General features: G+C 48.9%; 1 protein-coding gene across 1 annotated transcript in view; it reads right to left on the reverse strand.

The window, feature by feature from the left end:
• The window catches only part of TTC34 (tetratricopeptide repeat domain 34), a 74254-nt gene extending 55422 nt beyond the window's left edge, over positions 1-18832 (reverse strand). Inside the window, exons 1-3 of the mRNA XM_040326454.1 lie at positions 18646-18832; positions 4662-6330; positions 2172-2397 (exon numbers count right to left, since the gene is read on the reverse strand). Of these exons, the coding sequence (XP_040182388.1) occupies positions 2172-2397; positions 4662-6259 (1824 nt within the window). The 5' untranslated portion in view covers positions 6260-6330; positions 18646-18832. The remainder of the gene's footprint in view (positions 1-2171; positions 2398-4661; positions 6331-18645) is intronic.
• Between the last annotated feature and the right edge of the window lie 1152 nt (positions 18833-19984).

Consider the following 19984-nt stretch of genomic DNA (forward strand, 5'->3'; position numbering starts at 1 on the left):
CTCCTTCTCCACAAACTCCTCCTCCTTCTCTCCGACCTCCTTCTCCACAAACTCCTCCTCCTCCCCGACCTCCTCTCTGACCTCCTTCTCTACAAACTCCTCCTCCCCGACCTCCTTCTCCACAAACTCCTCCTCCTTCTCTCCGACCTCCTTCTCCACAAACTCCTCCTCCTCCCCGACCTCCCCCCGACCTCCTCTCTGACCTCCTTCTCTACAAACTCCTCCTCCCCGACCTCCTTCTCCACAAACTCCTCCTCCTTCTCTCCGACCTCCTTCTCCACAAACTCCTCCTCCTCCCCGACCTCCTCCTCCCCGACCTCCTCTCTGAGCTCCTTCTCCACAAACTCCTCCTCCCCGACCTCCTCCCTGTCCTCCTCCTCTCCGTCTTCCTCCTCCCCGAGCTCCCCCCGAATGTTCCGGTGACGCATAGGCGTGCGCACAGGGTGTCCCGGTGCAGTGTCATATTCTGCTCCCTATCTCAGAATGCTCCGGAAGTCACGTGGCGGCGAACTACGCATGCGCAATGCGTTCCAATGCCAAATTTGATGCGTTCCAGGGTATTCACGACACTACCCTTCAGTGAACCATTACAATTTGTCACGGAAGTGACGTATTACCATACACGGAGCGGGGGGGACAGAGAGAGACCCATTCACAGCGAGAGAGAAATAGAGATACTGAGATACATTCAGAGCGAGAGAGAGATCGTCTACATATATTATAGATAACGGAAGTAATGCACATAGGGGAGGTAATCCCCTCCCTGAGCCCCGGTTCTCTGTCAGTATCTCTCTATCTGTATCCCTCTCTCGCTCTGAATGTATCTACGTATCTCTATATGTCTATCTCTCTGTCGCTCTGAATGGGTCTCTCTCTCTGTCCCCCCGCTCCGTGTATGGTAATACGTCACTTCCGTGACAAATTGTGATGGGTTCACTGAACGGTAGTGTCGTGAATCCCCTGGAACGCATCACATTTGGCGTTGGAACGCATTGCGCATGCGCAGTTTGCCGCCACGTGACTTAGGCAGCATTCTGTGATAGGGAGCAAACGGTGACACTACACCGGGTGTGCCCAGGCACACCCTACTCATCCCATGTGCATTAGTATTATTACTCGGTGTAGCAGCAGGATCATGGGAAAGATCTCCCTCTTACTGGCTCTGGCAAAAGAGAAGTGTTTATGCTCTTCTCTTTCGTTGTGCCAGCAGGGAAATCAATGTTCCGGGGTCATATATATGTAGACACACACACACATGCATGTGTGTTTGAGCTTTAGGGTGCACATCCTAATGCAATAGGCTGCGCACACCTATGCGGGGACGGGATCACTTTAAAGCGGAGCTCCACCTTAAAGTGGAACTCCCGCTGATCAGAACCCCCCCCCCCCCCCCTCCGGTGTCACATTTGACACCTCTCAGGGGGGGGGGGGCAGATACCTGTCTAAAGACAGGTATTTTCACCCACTTCCGGCCACAGTCTGTGGGCAGGACGTCACCCCCCCCCCCCCCCCCCCCCCGTTGTGCTCTGGGAACACTCGGCTCCCAGAGAACAGCGGGAGCCAATCAGCAGGCGCAGCGCAATTCGCGCATGCATCGTAGGGAACCGGGCAGTGAAGCCGGAGCGCTTCACTTCCTGGTTTCCTCACTGAGGACGGCGCTGGACTCCAGGACAGGTAAGTGTGCCGATATTAAAAGTCAGCAGCTGCAGTATTTTTTTTTTCAGCGGACATCCTCTTTAAATAACACCCGGCGCCGTAATAGCCGGACGGCGCAAAGGGCAAAGGCTAGTGCATGGAAAAATGAAACCTAATTTGCAGCACAGCCAATGATCAGCAAATGCTGAGGAATGCTGCTCTATCATTGGCCGTCTTCCATATGACAGATGTTTCTAAGCCCCCGTAATGCTCATAGAAATTCAATGTATAATAAATGGTGGCGAATACGCCTCGAGAGGGCGCTTTTCTGACCAGCTAATGTGCAATGCGACTCTTTGACAGCAAAAAAGTGGCAAATGATCAATGAACCAATCACGTTCCTCTTTATAACTCAGCTCGTTAATATAAAACTCCCCCCAAGCCGGTTATAGTGACTATACTACAGATAGTTATTGAATTGTCTAAAGGTGCAATGCTGCCACCTGCTGCTCACAGAGAGACTTGCAGCCCCTTACCTGGTTCCCGTCGTATATAAAGCCCTTTTTCAGCTGCAGAAGGGCCAGCCTGGCCAGGACCGGGGACCGCTGAGAGCTGCTGTTGAGGGCCAAGCTGAGCATCTTATGGGCTTCTTCTATGCGGTCCATCTGATAGAGAGCGTCAGTGCAGAGGATGCGGCACACGTCATCCGTGGGGTCCAACATCATCAGGAGCGTGGCCAGCTGGTGGACACCTGAAACATCACTAAACAACAAGGTGATGGACTTCAGATCAAGTCATTTGCATGGTCAACCTCAAGCTACCCAGATGTCACCAACAAGCCTCAAAGCCCAACTCCCCGAAGAAAAATGACTTTTGGATATAGTGGTTAGCACTTCTGCCATGCAGCACTGGGGTCCCAGGTTTAAATTCTAACCAGGACACTAGCTGAATGGAGTTTGCATGTTCCCCCGGTGAGGATGTGGGTCTCATTCATCCCTGATGGAACAGTCAGTGCCGGGACAAGGCCATCTAGAGCCACAGGGCAAACATACCAAACTGTGACCCCCCTACCCCAAGATATATGAGCATTATGTGTCCCCCCCCTGCAGAAATCACCCCTCCCAACACAAATCTTTACCCCACCACCCCTCCTCCAAGTCCAAATCCTCTCTCACCAAACCCCCCCCCCCCCTCATTCCTCTATCGCTTTCCTGTCCCAAAGCAGTATTGCCAACCGTCCATATTTTTACGGACAGTTCGTAAAAACGGGCACTCCCCCCCCCCCATTCGTATATGACCGTGGTTGCTGGAATGTGCCAGTAAAAATAGCCGAAATCGGTTCGGCTTGGAACTGCGCATGGAGATTGGAGGCAGGGGGTGATGGTGGCTGCGGTGGCACTGCAAAGGGGGGTGGAGGCAGGGGGAGATTGGAGGCAGGGGGAGATTGGAGGCAGGGGGAGATTGGAGATAGGGGGAGATTGGAGATAGGGGGAGATTGGAAATAGGGGGAGATAGGGGGAGATTGGAGGCAGGGGGAGATTGGAGATAGGGGGAGATTGGATATAGGGGGAGATTGGAAATAGGGGAGATAGGGGGAGATTGGAAATAGGGGGAGATAGGGGGAGATTGGAGATAGGGGGAGATTGGAGATAGGGGGAGATTGGAGGCAGGGGGAGATTGGAGGCAGAGGGAGATTGAAGATAGGGGGAGATTGGAGGCAGGGGGAGATCGGAGGCAGAGGGAGATTGGAGCCAGAGGGACCCAAGCGCCTGCAGAGGTGGGGGCACCAACGTGGCAGATTTCTCCCCTCCCTCCTTCTCTCCTTGTTTGTGTCCGTCTAGAACTAGTGTTCTGAGCATAGGTGTGTGTCCGTCCAGAACTGATGTGTCTCTGACCAGCTCCTGTACTATGTCTGCAGTTTCTGACCATCTCCTGTACTAAATATGCAGTCTCTGACCGTCTCCTGTACTATGTCTGCAGCCTCTGACCGTCTCCTGTACTACGTCTGCAGTCTCTGACCGTTTCCTGTATCATGTCTGCAGTCTCTGACCATCTCCTGTATCATGTCTGTAGTATGTCTGGGGGTCTTTCTAACAGACTCTCTAACAGAAGCCCTCTCTGTGTCCATCAGAGAGGCCCCCCTCCAGGTCCCAATAAAGTACTCTGCTTCTCTTCCTGTATTTTTTTTATTGTTAAGAGATCATGTAAGGATCCCATGTTAATGAGAACTTCGTAGGGGAGCATCTCTGTGGTTAAGTCATTGCCATTACATTTGTAAAGGGGAGGAGTTAGTAAAATGACCACGGCGCCAGAAATATTTCTGCACCCAGGCACCTGTGACCCTAGGATCGGCCCTGATGGGCACAGTGAGGCCTGCAATAGGTACGGTGAGGCATGCGATTGGCACAGTGAGGCCTGCAATGGGCACAGTGAGGCCTGCAATGGGCACAGTGAGGCTTGCGATGGGCACAGTGAGGCTTGCAATGGGCACAGTGAGGCTTGCAATGGGCACAGTGAGGCATGCAAAGGGCACAGTGAGGCATGCAATGGGCACAGTGAGGCATGCAATGGGCATGCAATGGGCACACTGAGGCATGCAATGGGCACACTGAGGCATGCAATGGACACAGTGAAGCTGCAAATGGGCATTGTTGACCCTCCTATCCACTTACAGTGGCTGCTGCAATTCCTACCCTAGGCTTATACTCAAGTTAATAAGTTTTCCCATTTTTTTGTGGTAAAATTAGGTGCCTCGGCTTATAATCGGATCGGCTTATACTCGAGTATATACGGTAACTGGAAAAGGACTATGGAGTGAAAAAAAATGGAGAAGACAGAATTTGGAACAGCTGTGTATAGCAACCAATCAGCCTCTATCTTCAATTTGTTCAGTTAAGCTTGAAATGAAAGATAGAAGACGATTGGTTGCCATAACCAACTGAAGAAGATTCTGGCCTATCCCAGAATTTACCCTCTTTTTATGTCCCGTTAAAAAATAATAGTGTGGCCTATATACAGAATATTACCATTCCTTGGGTGAGGCTCCATCTTGGTCTCCTGTCTTCTTCCTGCTGGGGTTCCCGTTCTCACTGGAGGGCTTCTTTTGTAGCATCTTCTCACCTTCTTCCTGTAACACTTTAAAGAGGAGACCCCTTTGGTTCCATGGCACATAGGTTTTAGTTGTAAGGAAAGTTTCATCCAGTTTGAGTTTGCAAGCTGTGATGTAGTCCAGGGCGGTCAGATACGGGCTTCCACTTATCATTCGGACCAGCCCTCTCCCGCAAAGAGCCTTGACGCAACTGGATGGATGGGGCGACTCGTCCTCTACAATCTTCTGAAAGTCCTTCAAGGCCTCTTGGTGTTCATTGATGTGGAAGTGACAAAAGCCTCGTAGAACGTATAAGGTGTTCTGATAGGTCTTCTTCTCCGAGTTAATCAGCCGGTCGCAGATGTCCAAGCAGGTTCGGAAATCTCCAGCTAAAAGTTTGCAGTCCGCCAACCGGATGTTCATTTCGCGTCTGCTATCCGGGCAGCACTGAATAAAAAACTCCAAAGCTTGCATGATCGGTAGGAGGAGGTCCGTACCAATGTCAGATCGGAGCTCGGTATGAGCCCGGACAGCTTCTCGGTAGTCCCCAAATTCAGTTTCAATGCAAGCCTTGGAACGCTCCATAACTCTGGCCACATCGGCCTTGGAAAAGATCTCTGTAAACCTTTTCCTGGCATGGATTGGGCTGATCCTGAAGGCCTCGGCCAAGTCTTGTACCATTTCCTTTGTCCTACAACCCAAAGAATAGTAGGCCGCGGCCCGATCTACGAGAAGGCAAGATATTTTCTCCTCTTTGAGCTTGGTTTCCAAAGACAAGGCCTCGATGGCTCTAGAGTACACGGCTATGCATTCTTCGAATTTACATTCCTCGAATAAGTAAGCCGCTTGAGTGTTGCATATTTGGAGGTCATCGGGAGCCAAAGCAGCCAGAAAACTGTAACAATCGTGGAGCATAACTTTAATATTTCCTTCAGCGTTGTTATTTTCATAAGAGGAAATGTAGTCATGGAAAGCACGAATGACTTGAGGCAAATACTCTCTTTGTTTAGTGCAGATGTGTTGCTTGGCCTCGTCCTTGTACTTGGCGAACACTTGGACGTAATCTACGACCCCGTTTCTTGAGTGGGTTTGGGACAGAATCCACGCCAGACCTCGGGTCAGCAACAGTTTGAAGGAATGCTGGGGGTGGGCGTTCAATAGAGAGTTGCACCTGCCCACCACCTCTTCGTAGCGCCCACTCTTAAGGAACGTGCCCATTTTAAACAAAGAGGATGCAAAATTGTTGGGACAGAGCGTAGAAAGGAACACAGCCGCGATCCCGGGATTGAGTGACACAATGGCCATGCCATCGCACTTTATTTTTGGTATTTCGGCATCCCCTAAACACCATTTCTCCAGAGTGTTGATAATTTCCCGGTACTGCCCATCATCCAGGGATTTGACTCTCTGAAGTGCAACGGGGGCATTACAACTAAATGCTGCCATGAAGAACGCGGAAGCCAAAGAGAATTCTTCTTGGGTGAGATGTTGGTTGGCCTCTCGACATAGTTGGCTGGGGACGTCTTGGCCAGACATCTTCGGGGGAAAGGTCAGCTAATGAGACGGATAGAAAAATGTCTTCATTCTCCACTTATATGGAGCCAGGCCTGCAAAATAATGGGAAACGCCATCAAAATCGATAATACAGGAACATTGCCAAGGAATATTGCTACAGAGTATTTAAATTTCAGTGGACAAAATTTTCTACCTTTGAAATAAACTACCGTATATACTCGGGTATAAGCCGACCTGAATATAAGCTGAGGCACCTAATTTTACCACAAAAAAATGGGAAAACTTATTGACTCGAGTATAAGCCTAGGGTGTCCATCTGCATGCCTCACTGTGTAAATGTCTCACTGTGCCCATGCCTCACTGTGTCCATGCCTCACTGTGTCCATGCCTCACTGTGTCCATGCCTCACTGCGCCCATGCCTCACTGCGCCCATGCCTCACTGTGCCCATGCCTCACTGTGCCCATGCCTCACTGTGCCCATGCCTCACTGTGTCCATGCCTTACCGTGTAAATGCCTCACTGTGCCCATACCTCACTGTGCCCATGACTAGACTGGCGTTTAACATGGCAGTCTATGGAAGGGGTGCTCAGCTTTGAAAAATCGGTGTGTGTGCCAAGTTCTGGGTCCAGGGGACCTACGACCAGCCGGTACCGGGTCCCCAAAGTTACCAAAGAAATGACCATGGGAGTCTATGAAAGGGGTGCCCGACTTTGAAAAATCGGTGTAGGTCGTAGGTCCCCCGGCCAACAAACTTTGCACACTTGTAGAGGAAGAGGCTATATGTGTGCCAAGTTTGGGGTTCAGGGGACCTATGGATGGCTCGTACCGGGTCCCCAAAGTCCGGGAGATCAGGTGCAAAAAGGTGACTCGAGTATAAGCCGAGGGGGGCATTTTCAGTACAAAAAAATTTGCTGAAAAGCTCGGCTTATACTCGAGTATATACAGTATTTATTTTAGAAAACAAAGAATAGCAAATGGGGATTATTGCGGTGCCAAAACAAATCAATTAAAGCTATACGTTAAAATGACAATTTTTATCACAATATACCGTATTTTCCGGCGTATAAGACGACTTTTAGCGTGTAAAATAATGCCCCAAAAGTCGGGGGTCGTCTTATACCCCGGGTACCTGTGGTCAGACGGCGGCCATCCATGATTCAAAAGCCACGCCTCCTCCTCCAGGCTGTTCCCTGATAGGCGGAACACTCGTTTTCCCAGCAGAGCCTCTGTTTAGTGTTCAGCCTATCACGGATGCCTTCTCATCCTCACCCTCGGCCTCGGACGAGAGGACATCCGTGATAGGCGGAACACTGAACAGAGGCTCTGCTGGGAAAACGAGTGTTCCGCCTATCACAGCCTGAGGAGGAGGCGCGGCTTTTGAATCATGGATGGCCGCCGTCTGACATACTGTGCATACAGGAGAAGGTAGGGAGAACATCGAGGCATGTTGGTAATGGCACAGTGAGGCATGTTGGTAATGGCACAGTGAGGCATGTTGGTAATGACACAGTGAGGCATGTTGGTAATGGCACAGTGAGGCATGTTCCTAATGGCACAGTGAGGCATGTTCCTAATGGCACAGTGAGGCATGTTCCTAATGGCACAGTGAGGCATGTTCCTAATGGCACAGTGAGGCATGTTCCTAATGGCACAGTGAGGCATGTTCCTAATGGCACAGTGAGGCATGTTCGTAATGGCACAGTGAGGCATGTTGGTAATGGCACAGTGAGGCATGTTCCTAATGGCACAGTGAGGCATGTTCCTAATGGCACAGTGAGGTAGGCAATGGCACCGTGAGGCATGTAATGTAATGGCACAGTGAGATCTGAAAAAAGCCTGTTTATGTCAGCGGTTGTTCCTGTCAGCGGTTGCTCTGGCTACCCCTCAGCTTCCAGACAGACTAGTATGAAGGGGGTAGTCTTATACGGCGAGTATATCCCAAAACCAACATTTTAGCTGGAAAATTAGGGGGTCGTCTTATACACCGGCAAATACGGTTTGTCAAACAAATCACATAAGAACAATCAATGTAAAAGTGATATTGGTTGTCCAGTTCGTAAAGGCCTATTGTGGTGATGGATCCACTCTTCCCAACATGTTTCACCCAAACCATTGGCTTCCTCAGGGGAATAGGCCGTAACCAATATAGCAAATGAATGCTCTAAAAGAGAAATGTAACAATGAATACAAATAATCAGAAAAATCTAATGAAATCAAACATGATGCACTATACCTATAAATGGGACAGCAGGGCAACAAGGAAACCAATACAGGTGGGAAACCACCTGTATCCAAACCCATGGTTTCCCACCAGTAGCTAGGTGGGGGGTTGGTGTCAGGAAGGATCTGATTCTGCTTACTGTGACTACAGATCTGTGTCTTTGGGGTCGGTTGAGTGAGGGCCGCCCCCTTCAGCTAGAAGAGTCCGTGGATGGGTGTCAGTAAAGGGGATGCTAGGGAGTATCCTGAAGATAAATTAGTGCATCAAGTCCAGGGGTGGACTGGGCCAACAGGTTATCTTTTGTAACCTGACGATAACCTGTTGCCAGGCCTTCTCATCCAACATCAGTGCCTGACCTCACAAATGCTCTTCTGGAAGAAAGGTCAAACATTCCCATAGACACCCTCCTAAACCTTGTGGACGGCCTTCCCAGAAGAGGTGAAGCTGTTATAGCTGCAAAGGGCGGGGCCAACTCAACGTCACTTCCGGGTCAGCCTGACGTCACTTCCGGGTCAGCCTGACGCCACTTCCGGGTCAGCCTCTCTGTGTCCCTGGCTAGCTCAGTCAGGAAGTTATGCGATCTTCATTGCAAAAAAAACATTCAGTGGAGTTGGTCGGTCGCTTTAAGTGGGCTAGCAGGTGCGCGCAGGCACCCACTGCATCGCCTGTGGGGGGTTAGGGGGGTGCCGATGCTTGTGACCGAGGCAGAACAGGGGCATGTGTGTGTAAACATACACGTCCCTGTTCTGTTCAGTGAGGAAATGGGTTCCTAATAGCTAGGAACCACGATCTGTCATTTCCTCTAGGTCAGTCCCCTCACACTTCAGTTAGAACACACATTAGGGAACACAGTTAACCCCTTGATCGCCCCCTAGTGGTAACCCCTTCCCTGCCAGTGACATTTACACAGTAAACAGTGCATTTTTATAGCTCAGCGAACAGTTTCGTGTCATTTGGGCATTGTAGGGGGGCTGATTGACCTTTGGTGACCTTTAATAAACCATTAATAACGCAAAAACGATAAAAGATAGAACGAAAATTTTAGCAGCACAAACGTAGCACTAACCAACGAGACCAGTTTCGTGTCATTTGGGCGTTGTAGGGGGGCTGTGTGACCTTTGGTGACCTTTAATAAACCATTAATAACGCAAAAACGATAAAAGATAGAACGAAAATTTTAGAAGCACAAAACAGCACAAACGTAGCACTAACCAACGAGACCAGTTTCGTGTCATTTGGGCATTGTAGGGGGGCTGTGTGACCTTTGGTGACCTTTAATAAATAATTAATAACGCAAAAACGATAAAAGATAGAACGGAAATTTTAGCAGCACAAAACAGCACAAACGTAGCACTAACCAACGAGACCAGTTTCGTGTCATTTGGGCATTGTAGGGGGGCTGTGTGACCTTTGGTGACCTTTAATAAACCATTAATAACGCAAAAACGATAAAAGATAGAACGAAAATTTTAGAAGCACAAAACAGCACAAACGTAGCACTAACCAACGAGACCAGTTTCGTGTCATTTGGGCATTGTAGGGGGGCTGTGTGACCTTTAATAAATCATTAATAACGAAAAAACGATAAGAGATCAGTTTTGTGCCATTTGGCTGTTGTAGGGGGTCTAGGTGATGTCATAGTCTGGAAAAAACAATTGCTAATATCTTCAAAATAAAAGCAGCACAAACATAAATTTTTGCGGCACAAAACAGCACAAACGTAGCACTAAAGAAACACACTTGAGTTTTTATTTGTGCTGATTGTAGGGGGGCCTTCTTCGCTGAGCTCATTTTTATAGCACTGATCGCTGTATAAATGTAAATGGTCCCAAAATAGTGTCCACCATAATGTCACGGTCACGATAAAAAAAAAATCGCAGATCGCCACCATTACTAGTAAAATAATAATGATAAAAATGTTATAAATCTATCCCCTATTTTGTATTCGCTATAACTTTTGCGCAAACCGAACAATATACACTTATTGTGATTTTTATGACCAAAAATATGTAGAAGAATACATATCGGTCTAAACTGAGAAAAAAATAGCTTTTTTTTTAAAATGGGGATATTCTAGCAAAAGGTACAAAATATTGTTTTTTTTTTTCTCCAGCGGCACGAGCGTCGGGCGTCTGGCGTGAAAACGCTTAGATGTAAATGGAGCCTCAGAGGCAAATCTCTTCTCATTTATACCCTGTAAAAAAAATGCTTTGGAGGGGCGTGGCCTGGACATGGATGAGTGAGGCAGCGTTTCTCTAGAGCTCCCGGCCTGATCCCCCAAATCTTGGCAAAAATCACGCTTTAAACCGGCATGTACTCGGCCAAAAAATACAAAACGAGGGCGACGACACGAGGGACCCCAGCCGGCAAAAATTCGGGAGAAATCCAGAAGTATTTTAAGCTCATTCAGGAGCTTTCCCCCGGAGGTGGCCCCCTGACGCCGCGAGGAAGTCCACATGGACCTGGAGAGGAGGCCCAAGCATCGAGCCTCGAGGAGCCGGTAGCCCTCCCGGCCGCCCAGACCCTATCCCCAGAAGCCTCATTGGCGGCGATGTCCCCCCCGCAACTACCGGAGATGGGAGACCTGGATCAAGACATCCGGACGATCTTACAGGCCCTCCCCACCAGAAACGACATCGAGGCCTTAATCCTACGCCTGGAGGAGACTCACAGGCGGGACATCCAGGAGGTGAGGTATCCGGCCTTGCGGACCGGGTGACCACCGGGGAGGAATCAGTGTCCTCCCTGGAGGCACGGGTCGCGGCTCTTGAACGCTCAAGAGACCAACACCGTGACGCAGCGGTCTCCCTCCAGCTCCATTTGGAGGAAGTCGAAGACCGGAGCCGCCGTAACAACCTGCGGCTCCGGGGGGTACCAGAGGCTGCAGACCGAGAGGACGTCGGGACCCGGGTCACGGAAATATTCAGGGAAGTTCTGGGAGAACCCGAGGCCACCATTGAACTCGACAGAGCGCACAGGGCGCTCGGCCCCAAGTCAACTGATCCAGACAGACCGCGTGACATAATAGTTCTTGTACACCGTTATGTTATGCGGGAGAATATCCTGAGGACCGCATGGGACCAGGAGGAGCTGGAGGTGGAGGGCTCGAGGATCAAGATCATGCCAGACCTCTCCAGGGCTACGTTACGGCGCAGGGCACTGATGCGGCCTCTCCTGGAGCTGGCCCGTCAAACGGGCCACACTTACAGATGGGGCTACCCCCTCTCCGTGACCTTCCGAAAGGACTCCAGAGCATTCTCACTCCAGACAACAGCGGACCTCCCAGCCTTATTCCGGTTCATGGAGACAGAACCCATCCCGATCCCTGACTGGCTTCAGCTCCTTCCCCGTCAAGCCGGACGTTCAGGTGCAGCAGCCTACCGAGAACCACTGCAACAGAGAGGCAGAAGACGGCGCCAATCTGCCAGAGAGATGGTGTTACGTGAGTAGGCCCTGGGCCATACATCCCTGATCCTCCGCCATGCCAACCCTATCCCCTCTTTCTGTCTCTCCCCCGTTGTTTCTTGGGGAGCCCCCCGCCCCCAAGTGCCCGCTGACTTTGTGACTAACCGGCACATGACCCCCCATCCGGCTGCAGATACTTTCCCCCCACCTGGTGTCCTTCCGCTGCCCATATAGTGCCTTACACTGGCTGCGGAGCTAGACGGGGGGTTGCGGAGGCCCCCAACTCTGTTGAACGCCTGCACCTCTGAGACACTCATTCCGCAAGACGCATGCACGTCTCCTGAGACCCTGATCCCGGAACCGGGCCCCGTTGCTGCTTCACCTAGTAACGTGTTAGGCCAGCGGACATAGGAGCGCCCCGCGTGGGATGATTTTCTCCCATCCCCACATAGGGAGTTTTTCGATGAGGGTGATGTAGAGGTCTCTGGTGGGTGCGGGAGGGGGAAAGGCTTTTTCTGGTGGCCTGATCGAGACGCGGTTAAACCAAAAGAAGCTGGAATGCAGCGGACTGAATCGCACGGGCCCACTAGCTGATGGGTGCGGGGGGGGGGGAACACTGATGTTTTTACTGAGGGAGAGCCATGGCGGACGGGAGGGGCCTCTGGGCTTGGACATGACCTAATAGGAGAGCTCGCTACTGCTGGGTGACCTTGGGCACACACTGTTGTTGCCGCCTGCTCAGGTTACACTTTACTAAATTGCACTTAAACTGTTATGCTTCCATCTGTGTGAGTTATGTTATACAAGGTTCTGCTATTCTATCTGCCTTAAAAATGTTGATAATGTCTAATGAGTAATGTTGTGTTGAGTAAACTTTATTGTCATACTTGTTATGTTTGCCGAGGTTGGGTGGAGAGGGACGGGAGCTCGCCTCCTGACCCTGTCTAGACCCTACCCCACATAGGACTGCGCTCGATTACCGGGTAATCCCGGTGAGCGCCTTAGCCGTTTTGAGGCTAATTTAGTAGACCCCTTCAGGCTGCACACCCTAGTGCAGACCCTCTGAAACTACCCTTTTCCACACTATCCCCTTCCCCCCTTCTTATATATTCCCCCTGTAATACCCCTCTCTAATCTCTTCTCCCCCCCCCCCTTCGTGACACCCAGCCCCCCCTACCACTTCCTTCGCCCCCCCTGACCTCCCTTCCCCTCTCCCCCCTCCCCAGCTGCGCAGGCATGGAGGTACTCAAGGTAATATCACTGAACGCCAAGGGCCTCAATACGCCCGAAAAGAGACGCATGCTTCAGCAAGACATGCGTCGCATGAAGGCGGACATAATAATGCTGCAGGAGACTCACTTTAGGGCCAGCAATTTACCTCTCCTGAAAACTAGATATTTTCCCACTGCCTACCATTCCCAGTACACTGAAGCTAAATCCAGGGGGGTATCCATCCTCATCTCGGCCAAGGTCCCGTGGAAGCTGCTCGATAACCGAGCAGACAAAAACGGCCGTTTTTTATTTTTAAAAGGCCTGATAGGAGACAGGAAGGTATCCCTAGCGAACTTATACGTTCCCAACGTACATCAGGATGTGTTCCTCAAAAAACAGCTGGAGAAATTTCACAGCTTTGCGGAAGGTCATTTGATCGTGGGAGGTGATCTCAATGTTCCCTTGATCCCGCACGAGGATACGTCCTCTGGGAAATCGTCCACGACCAGGGATCTGCGTAAACGTATAGGCACGACCCTTCATTCTTTGCAGCTGGTAGACGCCTGGCGCCTGCTACACACAGGGGAACGAGACTACACATTCTTTTCCACACCGCACCAATCCTACTCCCGGATTGATTATTTCCTACTACCCCACAGACAGCTTCACGCGATAAAGAGTGTCTCCATTGGGTCAATCACCTGGTCCGATCACGCCCCGATCACATTAACCTATGCTCTGTCTGACCCCATGGGTGGCCGGAAGTCGGTCTGGAGGCTTAACGAAAGCCTCCTGCAGGACTCCGAGGTCATGAGTGATGTGGTTGGGGAACTGAGCCACTACTTCACGGTTAATTCCACCCCGGAGAGTGCGGTGGGAGTTGTTTGGGAGGCTCACAAGGCGGTGGTCCGGGGGATACTTATCAGGCACGGTGCACGCCTGAAACGTGAAAGGACAGCACAACTGACCACGCTCCTCAATAAATTGCATATCTTGGAGACCACCCACAAACAAAACCCCACTAGACAACTAGGTGCTGACCTTGACACCGTGCGCGCACAAGTGACAGAAAACTTACGCTTTCAGGCCAAATCAGCGCTACAGATCTGTAGGCAGAAGGCCTACATGTCAGGCGATAAATGTGGCAGGATGCTTGCCAACTCACTAAAATCACAACGGCTCGCGTCCTATATACCCTGCATCATGACACATAACGGGAAAAAACAAGCCATGCCCCAGTCGATCACACAGGAGTTCGGACGCTTCTACAGCTCCCTATACAACCTAGACAAAACCCCGACCGAGCACGACGCAGCGGCAAACTACATCTCGTCATCCCTGATGCCCTCCCTGTCGGAGGAGGCAAGAGAGAGCTTAGAGGCCCCCATCTCCGTGCCAGAACTACAACAGGCCTTAAAGGGTACCAAACCGGGCAAAGCCCCTGGCCCCGATGGCTTAACCATCGCCTACTACAAGGCCCTTTTGCCTTCTCTAGGACATCATATGGTGAAACTCTTTAACGAGCTAGGCTCCGGGGAGTCATTTCACAACACCACACTACAGGCCCAAATATCAGTAATCCCCAAGGAGGGCAAGGACCCAACTCAATGTGGAAGCTACCGGCCGATATCTCTTCTGAACACAGACCTTAAGCTGTTCACGAAGATCCTGGCAAATAGGCTACAGCAACATCTCCCACACCTGATTCATTTAGACCAGGTGGGTTTCGTGCCCTCCAGGGAGGCACGTGACAACACCACAAAGGTCCTCAACCTGCTACACGTGGCGAACGATGGTGGAGTGCCCTCTCTCTTTCTGGGGACGGACGCCGAAAAGGCATTTGACCGTGTCGACTGGCAGTTTATGCGGTCGACGCTGTCTCATGTCGGGACGGGAGACAGGATGCGGAACTGGATCTCTGCTGTATACAGAGACCCAACAGCTAAGGTTAGGGCCAATGGAGTCACCTCCGACCTTTTCAACATCACTAACGGTACGAGGCAGGGGTGCCCCCTGTCCCCCCTACTATTTGCACTCACACTGGAACCTTTCCTATGTCATGTGCGAACGAACCCAGACATTACCGGCATACGGATTAAAGACGAGCAGTATAAAGTCTCTGCGTACGCAGACGACTTGCTGTTCACCCTTACCAATCCAGACACCTCCCTGCCAAATTTGATGAAAGAATTCGACACCTACGGTCGTCTATCAAATTTAAAGATCAATCTAACCAAATCCGAAGCCATGGGGGTGGGAATCCCACAAGAATTACTGCTCCGCCTCAAACATAACTTCCACTTTAGCTGGACGAACGAAGCACTGAAATATTTAGGAACTTATATCCCCCCCTCCTTCTCCCACGTGTACAGGCTAAACTTCCCCCCCCTTCTAAGAGAGGTCCAAAAACTGCTTCAACAGTGGTCGGGAGGCCTCCACTCTTGGGTAGGCCGCTGCAATATACTTAAAATGACGGTGCTGCCTAAATTCCTATACCTGCTGCAGGCACTCCCAATTTCGATAACGAGCAGCTATTTTAAACAAATAAATTCAGCATTCACCCACTTCCTCTGGGCGGGAAAGAGGCCACGCATACAGAGGAAAATACTCTCCCTGCCAAAACTTTATGGTGGACTGGCACTCCCAGACGTACGGACGTATTACCAGGCTACGCGACTGGTGCGACTCCTAGACTGGTGCCGCCACGGCAGCTCCAAACTCTGGGTTCGGGTGGAACAGGAGCAGTTTGAGGTGCCGCTTCGCGGAACCCCCTGGTGCAAGGCAGACCTTCCCCTACAGCTCCTAAAACACCCACTGATAGGGAACACGGCCAGTACTTGCGCGCAGCTCTTCCTGCAATTCTCCCTTTCCAGTCAAAACTCCCTCCTCCGACCGATTATCGGACACCCCAAATTTGACCCGGGCCTCCGAGACCGTAGATTTCTGGAACTCCGCGGGGCTGGGCTCTTCCAGGCATCTCACTTCAGCACAGGGGGGAAATGGAAATCGGCAGCGGACTTAGCAGACCCCACTGGAGCCTTCAGACTGGACTTCCTAAGAGCAAACCAACTGAGCCATTTTCTGAAGGGCCTACCCCCTCCCCACACGGGGCCCCAGGCCGATCCCACGACATTAGAAGACCTTTGTACTGAAGCAGGACCGCTCCCCCACGCGCTCTCCTTGATGCACTCTTTATTAAACACCCCACCTGGAGACCACCAGATCCCAGCCCTCGCCAAATGGGAAAAAGACCTGAACACTCAATTCTCACCCTTAAAAAAACAAAACATTCTCAGATTTACTCACAAGTCCTCCATTTGTTCCAAAACGCAGGAAACAAATTATAAGATCCTCATGCGTTGGTATAAGATCCCAGACCTCCTGAATAAACACTTCCCTACCTCAGACCCCACTTGTTGGAGATGCAGGCAGAGGCACAATCTTGCATATTTTTTGGTCCTGTCCCCGGATTGGGGGGTTCTGGAGAGAGGTACGCCGCATAATCCAAAAATTTACGGAGAGTACAGTACCGGATGATCCGGCGTTCTTTCTGCTCCATGCGACAGATATGTCGCCCGGAGCTTACAAGAAATCAATTATCAGACACCTCCTGGACGCAGCAAGAAGATGCGTGCCCCTCCGCTGGAAATCCCCCCATCCGCCGACAACAGCTCTCTGGCTCAAAAAGGTGGACGAGATCAGCTACATGGAGGACCTGGTCCTCTCTGGGCAGCAACGCCAAGAAACATACACCAAAACATGGCAGATCTGGAATGTGTTTAAATACTCGGAAGAGGGACAGTCCCTTAGAGAGACAGACTGACTCTGGTTTTAGCAGCAAAGTAATAGGAACTAATCTGCCGACCCTGCAAAACTCTTTGTGTAAATTACGCCCCTAGGGGGCGCTTGGGGATGCCCATGCTTGAGCAGCCCCCCCCCCCCCTCCCCCCCACCTTTCTTTCCCTTCACCTATCTTTCTTTTTTTTCCCTGGGTACCCCTGGGTACCCCTGCTACCCTTACACTTCACTTCCTTGAGGAAAATACGGAAAATGGAAGAGGGAGCTGGACCCCCCGGACCCCGGTTTTGTTTCTAAGTTCCACATACATTTCTAGACGGCTACGCCCGCTAACTTAGAGAGCCAGAATTACCATGTCAAAACTACCCCGAGTAGTACGCAGGGGAGTTATAGGGGCCCTCAGTTTGGGAACCTCACTGCCATCTTTGGAAGACGGGGATCCTACAGAGACCCGCAAGGGGGGCCAGCCAAATGCTACACCTGTGATGTTATATCTTATGCGGTCTTCCCCCTTGTTTGTATTTTGTATCTTGATTTTGTGGACACTGCTGGACTGTATGTATATGTTGTGGTCCGGAACGGACCGGCTCCTCTGTTTGTTCATAAATAAAAATTTTGAAAAAAAAAAAAAAAATGCTTTGATATACTTGGGGCAGATTCACAGACAATTGGACAGGCGCAGCGTATCCGAGATACGCTACGCCGCCGTATCTTACCTGGCGTAATTTCGAATCCAGGAAGAATTTGCGCCGTAAGTTACGGCGGCGTAGTGTTTTTCTGGCGGCGTATTTGAAATTGGGCGGGTTGGGGGCGGGTTTCATTTAAATGAAGCACGTCCCTGCGCCGAATAAAATGCGCATGCGCCATTCCTAAATTTCCCGCCGTGCATTGCGCTAAATGACGACGTCATATTTTTAACTTAAACCTGACTTACGTCCATCCCTCTTCAAGGACGACTTACGCAAAAAAATAAATAATTAAAATTTCGACGCGGGAACGACGGCCATACTTTAACATGGCAAGTCTATCTATACGCCACAAAATAGCAGCTTTAACTATACGCCGGGAAAAGCCGACTAGCGACGACATAAGAGAATGCGACGACCGCGTGTGTACGTTCGTGGATCGTTGGAAAAAGCTCACCCGACGCGGATAACGACGCAAACTCCACCCAGCGGACGCCGAAGTATTGCATCTGGGATCCGAAGGCGTACGAAGCCGTACGCCTGTCGGATAGAACCCAGATGCCGTCGTATCTTGGTTTGAGGATTCAAACTTAAAGATGCGACGCGGGAAATTTGAAAGTACGCCGGCGTATCAGTAGATACGCCGGCGTACTCGCTCTGTGAATCTGCCCCACAAGTTCTTTGGACCACAAGCATGTTTCTGGAAGGAATTACGCTCGCAAACCAAGGTTTTACTGTATATATATTTATTATTATTATTCATTTTTTTGGGGGGGGGGCGTTCCCGTAATTTATAACAAAAAACACAGATTGTAACATGCAAATAAAATAAAAAATAAACAAAAAAAATAAAATCGCCCTGGTAGGAAAATGGTTATTAAACATAGTCCTAATATATTAGGTAATAAAAGGTCCATCAGCACCGGAGCCTCTGAGGGCACAGCAATGGGATAGAATACTGTAGCAGAAAAAAAAAGAAACAAAAAACAAAACAAAAAACAATAGTAAAACAATCAGCAAACTCCTACAAAAGCCCCCAGGAACCAATCAGCCTGATACATTGTATCTCTGTGTGTTACTCACATGTAGATCTCTATGGTGGTGAGGAGGATCCATGTCTGGTGCTCAGGGGTTGCTGATGATCCCTATCTTGCTGCAATGTAGGACTTGTATCAGAAGGTCTGTAGAGGGTTCTTCTGGCCAAATGGGTTCTGATAGCCTTACATGGGACAATGCAAGCTACAGGCAGCAGCTGCTGGGCACCGCCCCCTTGCTCGGTTGCCATAGTGACCATAAACACTGGTACAAGCTGCTGTATTGATGAACACTCCCCCCACCGCGTGCAAAAGAATTCTGCTGGGACAATGGGAGAGCTTTTGTGTCACAAGCCTGACACAGTCTGGAGCTTTTTTCTTTTTTTATTGTGTGTTTTTTTGTTGTTTTTTGTGTGAATCTTCAACAAAAAGCCAATCATTATCCTAATTTTATGATTCAGACTTTTTTTCAGACACTATTTTTAGACATAGATACATTTTATAGATATAAAAGTTTTTTGTATTCTATTGTATTCTTTTGTTTTATGTATTTTTTTATTACTCTTGCTTTATTATTACCAAGGAATCTTTTGTACAAATATATATATCTTTTAATATATTATTTTATTTGTGTTCTTATTATATTCTTATTTTAATATCACACATGCACATATATTTTGTGTTATTTATTCTAATATATTATTTTCTTATGTATTTTATTTGTTGTATTTGTTTTATTCTGATTTTAACATCACACATAAACATTTGTAAACAAAAACATATATTTTATGTTATTTATTCTAATATATTATTTTATTTGATGTATTTTTCTTATTCTTGCTTTATTATCACCAAGGAATCTTTTGTACAAATATATATATATATATATATATATATATATATATATATATATATATATATATATATATATTTTATGTATTTTAATACATTATTTTTTTTGTGTTCTTATTATATTCTTATTTTAATATTGCACATGCACATATATTTTGTGTTATTTATTCTAATATATTATTTTCTTATGTATTTTATTTGTTGTATTTGTTTTATTCTGATTTTAACATCACACATAAACATTTGTAAACAAATACATATATTTTATGTTATTTATTCCAATATAGTCTTTTATTTGATGTATTTTTCTTATTCTTGCTTTATTATTTATTATCACCAAGGAATCTTTTGTACAAAAAAAAATAAAAAAAATAATGTCTTTTAATATATTTTATTTGTGTTCTTATTATATTCTTATTTTAATATCGCACATGCACATGCAAATTTCGGGCCAGATTCACAGAATAAGTACGCCGGAGTATCTGCTGATACTCCGGCGTACTTTCAAATTTGCCGCGTCGTATCTTAATTTGTAA

The sequence above is a fragment of the Rana temporaria genome, chromosome 10, assembly GCF_905171775.1.
Source record: "Rana temporaria chromosome 10, aRanTem1.1, whole genome shotgun sequence".
Taxonomy (NCBI): domain Eukaryota; kingdom Metazoa; phylum Chordata; class Amphibia; order Anura; family Ranidae; genus Rana; species Rana temporaria.